At 37.9% G+C, this 12,855-nt stretch overlaps 1 protein-coding gene across 2 annotated transcripts in view; it reads left to right on the top strand.

Moving 5' to 3' along the window:
* TDRD7 (tudor domain containing 7) overlaps positions 1–10,943 on the top strand; it is a 68,473-nt gene extending 57,530 nt beyond the window's left edge. For both annotated transcript variants that reach the window (XM_045562509.1, XM_045562510.1), the window contains 2 exons: positions 4,011–4,171; positions 10,480–10,943. In XM_045562509.1, coding sequence (XP_045418465.1) covers positions 4,011–4,171; positions 10,480–10,700 — 382 coding nt within the window. In that variant the 3' untranslated portion in view covers positions 10,701–10,943. The remainder of the gene's footprint in view (positions 1–4,010; positions 4,172–10,479) is intronic.
* The last annotated feature ends 1,912 nt before the right edge of the window (positions 10,944–12,855 follow it).

The following is a 12,855-nucleotide window of genomic DNA, read 5'->3' as shown; positions in this document are numbered from 1 at the left end:
GAAACCATATTTCTGTTAAAACCTAATTATACACCTAAAATGAAGATTTAGATGTTTTTCCATTAGAAAAATATTTTTTATTCAGAAAATAGCCAGATTTTTCATTTAATTACTTTTTATTTTAAAAAATAAAATGTTTATTGTGGAAAATTTAGAAAATGCAAAAAGAAATTAAAATCAACAAGCCAGCCATAACACTTACTGAACTACTTATGTATTTCTTCTAGTTTTTATACATGCATGTTTATATAGTTGGTATATTATTAGTATGTATAATTTGGTACCTGCTTTTTTTACCTAACATTATGCTTTGGACATTTTTCCATGTGATAAAGTTTCTTCACAAACCTTTTTAATGACTGAATGATAGTTCATCATATGGAGAAGTCATAATTTACTTACAATTCTCTTTTGTTATGTAGGGGTTTTTTCTCCCATATTTTTCACTATTATAAATAATGTTGAACATAAATCTTTGTTTGCATCTCTGGTTATTTATTCATGGGATATATTCCTAGAAGAAAAATTACTTGCTGAAAGATGACAAAATTCTTGCTTTGTTGTCAGTTATATCCTAGCAGTTGTGCCCCCTTCTGTAAGGAACAACAATGCATATTCCACTACTTTTTGGCCTTGGAACTGGGAGAACCATACTTTGTTCAGCACTTTAGTCTGTTTTCTAATATTTTAACATTTGGATCCATGCTGTCCTCCCCAGAGCCCCTCATATGTGTGGTTCTATCCAGTGAAGCCCAAGCATTCCACTCTCCACTCAAGCCTTGAAGCCCCGGGAAACGTCACAGTTGCTCCTGTCCTGTCCCTTTGCCAGCTTTCATAGGAGAAATGAATGAGTTTATTTGTTGATGCTGAACACAAAGAATTGTCTTCCTCCCAAACACACACACACACTCCCCTCAAAACTCAATTTAAAAGGTCAAACTGCTTTTTTTAAATGAAATGTTTTCTTTCTTTCTTGAGATAGCAAACAGGCATATATAAAATTTTGTCATTTTCTTGGGAGAAAAAAGCCTAATTTTTAACTCTCAAAAGTGAAAAGTGGCCAGGTGTAATGGCTCATGCGTATATTCCTAGCACTTTGGAAGGCCAAGGTGGGAGGATCACTTGAGCCCACGAGTTCGAGACCAGCCTGGGCAACAGCAAGACCTTGTCTCTACAAATAATAAAAGAATTAGCCGGGCATGGTGGTGTACGCCTGTAGTCCCAGCTACTTTGGAGGCTGAGGCAGGAAGAACAAGTGAGCCCAGGAGTTGGAGGGTGCAGTGAGCTACGATGACACCACTATACCCTAGCCCAGGCAGTAGAGCAAGACCTTGTGTCAAAAAAAAAAGTGAAAAGTATAATAGCTCTCATTTTGAAAAGCATACTTCCATGTTGTAAGATTTTGATCTTCAAAAAACCATTTTTGCTATGTCATGTTATTTGCACCACAAGCATAAATGGGTTTAATTCAATTTGTGTAAATTTTCTTCAATAAGAACTCTTTGCAGGATAATTCAATCACAGTTAAAACCAAACTCATGCTACCCATCATCTGGGGGGCACATTAATGATGATCGATGGTGAGGCGTTCCCACCAGGAGGAAAGGGCTTGTGTGCAGGAGGAGAACCCATGAACTGGAGACCTACAGTGTGGGCCTCACACTCCCCACCCACCCTCATGGGTTTGAACAGCTCTGTCCCAGGACTCTTGGGCTTCAACCAGTTAATTTGTCCCAGATAATCAAGGGATGTTTTGTATTATAAGAACAAATTATCTGATGCTTTTTTAAACTTCATGAACTGAATCAATATAAAGTATTTAGAGTTTATTTAAAACTCAGGATTATTAATATTTTACTAAATTTTGTTCCCAACTATGGTAAGTTAAGACTCGGGAATTTCAGATACCTATTTTATTACAGAGGTTTCCAAATCTATCTCAGCATAAGAATACTGGAAAACTTATTAAAAATGCATATTCTCATTCCTTACCCCAGGCATTCTGAATCAGAAATCTCTCCAGAATCTGTGTTTTTAACAAACTCCAGGTGATGCCTGCACTGAAATTGGTAATCTAGTCAAAACTGAGGCCTTTATTTATTAGTTTTGAAAATTGAAAGCTAAATAGAAATAGTACACATCAATTTCTGATGACTCTCTTTTCACTGCTGTGTACCTCTTATTTATGGGCTAAAGACACCGACCACCATCATGTTGCCCCTGTACGATTTAAAGATGATGCTATTGGTGGTTTCATCTCCTTTTGCACTTACACAAATTAGCAACCTGTACCAAACTGGCACTTCCACACGTGAAATTTTCTCTTCAGTTTGGTCTGAAGCTCTTAGTTATACAGCTAATCTTCATTTTAATAATCATAATGATGGCTACCATTTGCCAAGTACTTATTATAAACCAAGTAATGTGCTAGGCACTTTTCACACATTATTTCTGCAAGTGAATTAAAATATTGCACATAAGATGACTGAGGTTCAGAGAGGTTAAATAAAGAGCCCAGGGTGACACAAATGGAAAATGGCCCAGGTGGGGACTCCAGCTTAACTCCATTTGGTCCTCAAAGCTCATGAACTTATTATGCATCCTTTCTGTGTTCCAGTTATCTCTGGGACGCATGGAGCATTTCTTGCCGCACTTTGAACCTGTCTGAAGGTTTCTGGAATTAACTCAGAAGCCCCCAGTCCAGGGGTGGGGAACCTGTGGCCTTTTGGATCATTGAGTGCAGCCTTTTGACAGAACAAATCCTTTGATTAAAGAGAATTGTTATGTAAAGTTTGGATTCGGTCAAGGGGCCCAGTCATATACAGTGTTTTAAAGTGTTTAAAGTTGACCCCTTCGTAGATTTCTCACAGTGGTTTGCCCTGTAGCAGTTGCATGGGTTTCCTATACCCGTTCTCTGCTAGGGGTTCATTGGCTGAAGAATTGGTCCAGTCTGGCCAACGCCAGCCCAGCAGTGTGTTGCAGTACAGCGCCTGCTATTCCTCTGGGCTTGTGGCTTATGGCTGATAAACCTGTTCCAGGGAATGACTGAGCCTGCCATCTGTGGTGGAGTCCAGCAGCATTCAGGAGCAGGAATCACCTCCAAGATACTTTCCTTTTAGCCATTATGAACGATCTTCATTTCCTTGGTGTAGTAATACTTTTTAATCATGTAATGAGACTGTAGGACTTTAAAATGATCCTTCATATACTAGCCTTGATGTCTAGGTTTTTCCTCATTTTAATAATGTTTATGTAGCCCCAGAGGGGAAATGTATATTCATGTGAACTTCTTTCTGGTGCCTTGAGCTCCAGATCTGAAACCATGTTCCTCTTCTTCCCCCATACTCTCCTACCCTTTCCAAGTTCCTTATTTTAGGTGGTGGGTTAGATTTTTTGGTTTGTTTTGTAATGTCCTTACTTGGCATGATTAAAATTGTCAACTTTTCATTCAAAACTGTTTTGCTCTCTCCCCAGCTGCCTTCCCAGTCTGAATTTCTCTTCCATTTCTGCACACATTCCAGCCTTTACACTGGAGTGTTTGCTCTGCTGCCACCACCATGGCCTCTAGAGTCTTCTGTGCTTTCTTCTCAAGCATTTCTTCAGCCCCAGCTGGCCCTGCTTGCCTCTGTCTTTCCATCTTCCAAACACGTACCGTGTGCCAAACATGTGGTCATCCTCTGTCTCCCCACAGTGAAAGGATCCCCTGGCTTTGTCCTCATCATCCTCCATGGCATTTGGTTCATTCTGCATCATGACAGTTGGCAGTTTATGTATCTGCTTCCTTCACCAGCTCCGTGAGGGCCGTAAAGCCTCTTGAATGAGCAGATTCTGTCGAATGAGCCAGTGGAAAAAGAAGCAGCAATTGCTTTAAAAACTTCTATGACAATATAGTTTTGTGTTTTGATAACCATCATTTGCATTAATTTTTCTTTTTATCATAAGATGTTACCCTTAAAGCAAGTGTTGACTTTGTGTGTTTTCTCTTTCTTTTTAATCCAATGCACACCCAGGTGGTACAGGGTGCTTCTAAAAGGAATCCTGACCAATGGACTAGTATCCGTGTATGAGCTGGACTATGGCAAGCATGAGTTGGTCAACATAAGAAAAGTACAGCCCCTGGTGGATGTGTTCCGAAAGCTCCCCTTCCAGGCAGTCACAGCTCAACTTGCAGGTAATTTCTGTGGAAATGGAACTCGTGCTGCAACATAGCTTATGTTGTCATTTTGTCCTGAGTACTTAGCAAGTTACTGAATTACTGGCCTATTGAGTTTGTTTTTTTCACTGATAACATCCCAATCATAATAGAAATCATTTCAGTGATCTCATAGAGTCATGCTCTACTATTACATCTGTTGTTGATATTTTCCCTACTCCTTTCTGTCTCTGATTTCATGCATGAGTATATTCCTAAAGCTATAATCTTAGCACAGGTATAATATTGCATTCTGCTTTTCTTCATTTAGCATTTTTTCCCTAACTGCTTCTTGGCAGTCATTTCATGGTTTGGCTTGTTATTTTTAATGGACAAAATATGCCATTTTATTGTTATTTCCCTATTGTTGAACATTTAGGTTGTTTATACTTTTCATTGTATATTAAGAAAAACCGTGCAGCTATGTATACTAGCTAAAACAAGCAAAAAGCAATGGAAACAACCTAAATGATCAACAGGAACAGGAGGAGAATATTTCATTATTGTTATTGTGTAAGTTATTTCTTGCATAAATTTTAATACTTTGACCTAATGGAATATTACACAATCATAAAACATTCCTGGGTCAGAGAATATGACCATTTTCAAGGCCAAGTGAGTTTCTAGTTTACATCACAGCTAAAAGCATGTGAGTACAATTTTACCACATTTACACCAGCCTCTCGACTATCATTAAAATTTGAGGAGCTGATTTAATAGGCATACAAAGATAACTCTTTGTAATATTGTTTAATGAGGTTTCCCTTTTATCTCTGTGAAAGCAATACAACTGTTGGTGACTCCCCCGTGAGCGCCCTACCATTAGGTAGGTAGCATGAGCAGTTGGAGGAAGCTCCACCCAGAGGCCTGACAGCATCAGCTGAGGGCGCGGAGGCCAGAAGGCACTCACCTGGGCTCTCTGTGTCCTGCCACACTGGGATATGGGGAGTCATGGCCACATGGTGCCATCCTGATCCCTTCGCTACTGCCCACAGTCTTCAGCCCTGCTTACCCCATACCTTGAACATAGTGACAGAAGTGATTTATCTCAGCAATGAAAGAGATTATGTATATAGATTCTTCTATACTTACTGACAGGCTTTTATTAGAAGGCTTATATTGCTTTATTTTGAAATATTTGCCCATTTCACTGTGTCTTCCTACTAGAACTCGAAGGAAATTCCCAGGGTAATTGGATATAAAGCAAAAATGGTACTTTATACATGGTATGCCCACCAGTTAGTCTGCTTTGGACTCAAACCTCTAAGTAGTTTCTTCAGATCTAATGGTTACTTGTTTTCATTTGTACTTTTTAATGTTTTGATTTTGCTAACAACGTGTTTTGTTAAACATGATAGACTGCCCAAAGAAGGATTCTCAGTGAGTAATGAGTGCAGGTACCATCATCCCCATCACCAGCATTGTGGCTAACCGTTACTGGTGCTTACTGTATGCTAGGGACTCCACAAGCCACTTTAGATCTTTCTTCTCGTCTAATACATGTAGTTAGTGCTATCTGTTTCCCTCTAAGCACTGCTTTTGCTGCATCTCACAAATTTTGATTTATTATGCCGTATTTTCATTTAGCTCAAGATATTTTTAAATTTCTCTTGAGATTTCTTCTTTGACCCATGTGTTATTTAGAATTGTGTTGTTTAATCTCCAAGTATTTGTGGATTTTCCAGCTATCCTTCTATTATTGATTTCTAATTCTATTATTTCCATTCTGGTCTGAGAGCATACATTATATGATTTCTAATATTTTAAATTTGTTAAGGTATGTTTTATTTCCCAGAATTTGTCCTGTCTTGGTGAATGTTCCATGTTAGCTTGAGAAGAATGTATAATCTGCTGTTGTTGAAGTAGCCTATAGATGGCAATTATATCCTGTTGATTTATAGTACTGTTCAGTTTAACTATGTCCTTACTGATTTTCTGCCTGCTAGATTTGTCCATTTTTGATAGAGGGGCATTAAAGTCTCCAATTATGATAGTATATTCATCTGTTTCTCCTTGCATTTCTTTTAGGTTTTGCCTCATGTATTTTGATGCTCTATTGTTAGGTGCATATGCATTAAGTATTGTCATGTCTTCTTGGAGAATTGATCTCTTTACCATTATGTAATGCTCCTTTTTTTTTTTTTTTTTTTTGAGGCAGAGTCTCACTCTGTTGCCCTGAGTAGAGTGCTATGGTATCAGCCTAGCTCACAGTAATCTCAAACTCCTGGGCTCAAGTGATCCTCCTGCCTCAGCTTCCCAAGTAGCTGGAACTACAGGCGCACACCACCATGCCTGGCTAATTTTTCTATTTTCAGTAGAGATGGCATCTTGCTGTTACTCAGGCTGGTTGTGAACTCCTGAGCTCAAGCGATCCTCCTGCCTTGGCCTCCTAAAGTGCTATGATTACAGGAGTGAGCCACCGCACCAGGCCTCCTCTTTATCCCTGATAACTTTCCTTGTACTGAAGTCTGCTCTGTCTGAAATTAATATACATACTTCTACCTTCTTTTAATTAGGGTTAACATGGTATATCTTTCTCCATCCCTTTACTTTTTACTCTATATGTATCTTTATATTTAAAGTGGGCTTCTTATAGACAATATATAGTTGGGTCTTATGTTTTTATTCACTCTCACAATCTCTTTTAATTGGTATATTTAGACTATTGATGTTTAAAGTGATTATTAATATATTTGGATTAATATCTGTCATAGCTGTTTCTGTTTTCCATTTGTTGACCTTGTTCTTTGTTCTTATTTTTGTCTTCCACACTTTTTCTGCTTTTTGTGGTTTTAAATGAGCATTTTCTGTGATTCCATTTTCTTTCCTTTTTTAGCATATCAATTATATCTCTTTTCTTAACTTTTCTTAGTGATTGTCCTATAGTTTGCAATATACAACTAATCCAAGTCCACTTTCATGTAAAATTATATTATTTCACAAGTGGTATGAGTACCTTATAATAACAAAATAACCCTAATTCCTTTTTCTTGTCCCTGTATCATTACAGTCATTCATTTCACTTATATATAAGCATATGTTATACAGACGCACACACTCACACCCACAAGCATACATAATCAAATACATTGTTGGTATTATTATTTTAAACAAACTTATCTATTAGATCAAGTAAGAGTAAGAAAAATAAGTTTTATTTACCTTTACTTATTCATTCTCTGATATAGAGCCAAGTGTCTGACCTATATTATTTTTCTTCTCTTTGAAGAACTTCTCTTAACATTTTTCCCAAGGCAGGTCTACTGACAACAAACTCTCCCAGTTTTTGTTTGTCCGGGAGTCCTTATTTCTCCTTTACTTTTGAAGGATAATTTCATAGGGTAAAGATTCTACTTGGTGGGTTTTTTTCCCTCAATACCCTACTCTTTTCTTGCTTGCATGGTTTCTGCAAAGTCAGGTGTCATTTTTGTCTTTGTTGTTCTATAGGTAAAGTGTCTTTTTCGTCTGGCATGTTTCAGGATTCCTGTTTATCTCTGATTTTCTAAAGTTTGAATATGATATGCCTAGATGTATTTTGGGGAGCATTTATCTTTCTTAATGTTCTCTGAGCTTGCTGGATCTGTGGTTTGGTGTCTGACATTAATTTGAGGGAAATTTGTAGTCATTATTGCTTCAAATATTGGTTCTGTTACTTTCTCTCTTTTTTCTCCTCTATTATTCCATTATGCATATGTTATACCTTTTGTAGTTGTCTCACAGTTCTTTAATATTTTGTTCTGTTTTTTCTTCAGTCTTTTTCTCTTTGCTTTTCAGTTTTAGAAGTTTCTATTATCGTAGCCTCAAGCTCAGAGATCGTCTTCAGCCATGTCCAGTCTTTTAATGAGCCCATCAAGGCATTCTTCTTTTCTGTTGTAGTATTTTTGATCTCTAGCATTAAGTTTGATTCTTTCTTAGAATTTCCATCTTTCTGCTTAAATTATCCATCTGTTCTTACATTTTGTCTGCTTTTCCATGAAAGCCCTTACTATATTCATCATGGTTGTGTTAAATTCCTAGTCTGGTAATTCCAACATTCCTGCCATGTCTGACTCTGATTCTGATGCTTGCTCATTCTCTTCCAACTGTGTTTTTCCCTTTAGTATCACTTGTAGTTTTTTGTTGAAAGGTGGCCATGATGTACTGGGTAAAGGAACTCTGGGTAAATAGGCCTTTAATAATGTCGTGCAAGGTGTGTATGTGGGTGGTTGGGGGGACCAGGAGGCAGAAGTTTTACCAGCCACTTTATTTCATTGAATTCTCCCATGCTAGGAGGTTAGGTACTATTACTATAACTATCCTACAGATCGGGAAACAGCAGCTTAGAGTAGTTAAGTATCTTGCCCAAGACCCCCACAGCCTTAACCCAGCAGCCTGCCTCTCCAGTGCATGCCTTCTTCACTGTGTACTTCCCTCTCAGAGTGAAAGTGTTGTTTTAAAGTCAAAGGCCTAAATTCAAGTCACTTAACTTCTCAACCTACCCCATAATTATTTATAAACTGACTAGCAAATCCCTGTCCTGCTTATGTAACTAAACTAATACATGGATCAGATGAGAGAGTGAATATGAAATCACCTTGTAAACTAAAACGTGTAGCACAAAGGCATGAATGTTTCTTTGTATACTAATGTCTAGAAACATAGTGTTGCTCTTGGGTCCCATCTGTGACCTCATTTCCTTTTCCAAACTCACCTGTGCCAAGCCTTCTTTCTTCCTGTTGACTTGCTCTTAATTTGCAAAAATCTACCTGGGCATCAGATTACTCATCATGAAGGGAGAAACCCCCTCTTTTAAAAAAAAATCAATTGAAAACATATGCACAGGAACTATTAGAGTGTATGTGGTAGAGAGTACATCTGCCTTGCTCCAGTGTAGACATCCACAAGAGAGGGTAGTGACATAGACTGGAAATTTCATGGGGGCCCCCTGTTGTGACATGGCCATTGGAGTCGTCACTTTGGTAGACTTCGTTGTCATCCAGCCAAGCCCTTTGAAATATTTGGTAATATCCCTAGATCCATAGAACTCTATGGAATCTAAGTGGAACTCATGGGAGTGTTTAAATTAGAATGCTTTAAGGATTCTCTAGGGACCTTGGGATTGACCCTTACCCACTCACAGATAGTGTCACTGGGTGATTACCCTCTCAAGGTTCCCAGTGAGCTGTTGCTTCATTACATACGACCTTGACATGAGCATTCTTTGCATCTACACAGTGTGGCCTTGCATACAATTTCCTGGATCATATAAGTAAGGGAGCCATACTGTGGGGTCATCTCTTACCTTACTGATGAAGCTCTATAAAAAGATTACCTTTTTCCTTGCTAAATAACATGGCTGAAAAATTGCTAGGGCTGCTAGAGATAAAATGAGAATTTTAGGCTTCTCTTGTGGGAAATTCTTAATAGTCAAAGAATTTAGCCCACTCACTATACATACATACTCACTACACATTTGCTATACATAGCAAATCTTCCAAGATTATGTCTAAAACTCCTAGACTTTCATTCCTTTAGGGCTTAATTTATGGTTTGTCTAATCCAGTGCATGTGGAGTTAATTTATATTAGTTTAATAATATTTCTTGAAAAATATATGTTCATGCCTCAATTTTGTTTTAAAATGTAATCTGATTTCTCAAGTTTGAAAGTTGTAGAGATTTAGAGATACATTGGAGCTTAAAATTCATCTGGTTCAATGAGTTTCTTTTATGATAACTGAGAACTGAGAGATCAACTGATTTCCCCAAGATCATACCACCTGATAGAAGAAGAGCTGGAAATAGTAACTGAGTCTCCTGACTTTCAATCCAGTGCTTTTTCCATGGTGCTGTGTATAATTTTGAAAATTTACACTGTAAATAAATCATACAGCAATTATTTTTCCTATATTTGGTCCTTAAGGAAAAAAAAAATGTTAGGAGAAATGTCATTAATATCATTGATATTGATATTTTATTTCCCCAGCTATCTCAATTAATAGTTTAAAGTTGCATATACTTTATATATGGGAAATGTAAGGCAGTCATTATTACATCATTTTATAATACAACATTAAATCACAAATGAAACTTGTGTCTCTATGTAAAAGCTTAGAGAAGTGACTTCATTCAGAGTAGAAAAACTGAAAGCTGGATTTTTTAGATTGCTCAGCAACTGGTTTTCAGCTTAGGCAAGTCTAACCTGGGATGCTTAAGCTACCTTGGAATTGCCCGAATAGCTTTCCATTATAATGCATCAAAGAAAGGCTCCTTTGACCCCTCAGTGCTCCCTTTCCTCTCTTTCTCCTAGGAGTGAAGTGCAACCAGTGGTCTGAGGAGGCTTCGATGGTGTTTCGAAATCATGTGGAGAAGAAACCTCTGGTGGCATTGGTGCAGACAGTTATTGAAAACACTAACCCTTGGGACCGGAAAGTAGTGGTCTATTTAGTGGACACATCACTGCCAGACACTGATATCTGGATTCATGATTTTATGTCAGAGTACCTGGTTGAGCTTTCAAAAGTTAATTAATCATTGCTTCTGAGACCTTGACAACTAATTCAGATTTTTTAGCAATAACAAAATGTAGTAGGCTTTTAAAAAAAATCTTATTTCTGCTACGTGGCTCTGATTGCTGTGGGGGATTGAAAAGAATATGCTTAAGTTTGACGAAAGATATTTAACAAGTTTTGTTTTAACAGAGTTGACTTTGCAAAGAAAATTACACTTGAATTATTACTATAATGTTAGAATAAAAATGTTTATCAATATAAAGCCTGACTAGCTTGTAATTTCTAGGCTTTATAATCTTAAGATGACAGTTTCCTTTTCCATTCATGTTGTCTTCCTTGCAGTGCTGAGTTGTTCTCCAGTTAAATTGACAGTTTTATGACTTGACTCTATTCTGATGTAGTGGTGTATCCCAAAGCAAGTGATCACCAAAGCATGTGAAGACTTATCCTCAGGCTTTAGCACATCAGCATTGCTACAGGAGCAGCCCAGGCAAACCAGCACGCTCCTCACCCCAAATCTTGAGTGGCTTCTTATTGCCCAGGGAATCCAGGCCTAAGACCCAGGCCTTCCACAATCCCCTTAGCCAACCACCTTGTCCACCGCTCCCTGCCTCACTGGACCTTTATCTGGTCACTGAACCCAATACATGTTCATCTAGGACTACTGGCATTCAAAAGCAAACCTTGCTCCCATCCAAACATCACTTATCTGCTCTCTCAGCCTGCAACTCATTCTTCCCACCATCACCACTTCTGCTTGTCGGTATCCTACCTGACCTCCCAGGCTGACTCTGAAGCCTTCCCTGGTGCCCCTTTCTACTCCACTGTACTTTGATTATGCCTCTCTTGGTGCCCATGCCTTAGTTGTGCTTTGTAGTATATAACTAGTTATCTGTGCACCAATCACCCCAGCTAAATTGTGGGCCCCTTGAGGGAGGTATGGGTCTCAGTCATCTCTTTATCCAGTGATGTACTGGTAAATGTTTGACAACTGGTTCTGTTGGGTGGGGAGGTGAGCCTTGATTTGTAGTATTTGACAATTTCCATGTTATCAATAGTCTCACCAGTGTTGATTTCCAGCTAATAATGTGACATCACTGAATTTGGAGTGGGGAAAAAATGTACCTAAGCAGCTCTTGAAACCCATATGACAGACTCTAGCACACCACTGTCCATAGCATCCACAACAGGAAACAGGCAGAGTGCCATCTTGCACAAGTCAGACACTCATTGTGTGCTTGCTAATTGGTGAGTAGAGGGGTTGGCAGATGGATAGGTTGCAGGCTTTAGCAGTGGTCCAGAGATGAGGTGGGGAGGCCCTGGACTAAGAGTGGAGCAATGGGAATGAAGAAAAAACTTTTTGATGTTTTTCATTAGAATTATTAGGTGTATTTGGGATACATCACTACAGAAGATAGGGAAAAGAGTGAAACCAAGTCTTAAGATTTGAGAACATAGGATGATGAACCTTACTCTGTGAATGGGAAGCTTAAAAATTTGATCTTGAACAATTTGAGCTAACGAGTAGCCTTCTGTGTGTAGATATGCATAAACTATTGGAAATATGGAGTGGACTTCAGGGGAGAAAAACAAGGCTGGAAATGAAAATTCTTGAATCATTTCCTTGTTTTTATTTGAGAAAATCTAGGAAAAATGAGAACAGAAAGGAGATGCTAAAGAACCAGATGTTTTAAGGTTTTCATTTTAAACATGTCAAAATTATCTAGCTTTTTAAAACTCATATTTAATATTTACAACTAAAGTGATTCAAAATTCAGGAATACTGAATGCCAGTGATTAATCACTTATGATGAAATAAAAATATCCTGACATATAAGTGCTTAACTGAAATAAAGTAGTGTAAATGATTTTTATAATGATTTATTTCCCTGAAAGAAAAAAAAAGCAAACATCCTCAAATTGTCTACAAGTAAGGAGGAGGTGGTTTCTATTTCACTGACATTAGAAATGTTTCTATTACTTTTTAAAATAAAACAATTCATTTTGTTTGTTGATGTAACAGAAAAATTAGTGCTGGGACAGTGTGACAAACAAATGAAACATGACCCCAACTTTGTACCATATTCCAAAGTCACTTCCAGGTGGATTGAAAACCTAAACATGAAAAGCTAAGGTAGGAAGGTAGCATAGGAAGATACCTTTATGACTCAGGA

The sequence above is a fragment of the Lemur catta genome, chromosome 10 (genome assembly GCF_020740605.2).
Source record: "Lemur catta isolate mLemCat1 chromosome 10, mLemCat1.pri, whole genome shotgun sequence".
In the NCBI taxonomy this organism is placed as follows: Eukaryota; Metazoa; Chordata; class Mammalia; order Primates; family Lemuridae; genus Lemur; species Lemur catta.
This window is presented reverse-complemented; position numbering and strand designations above follow the sequence as displayed.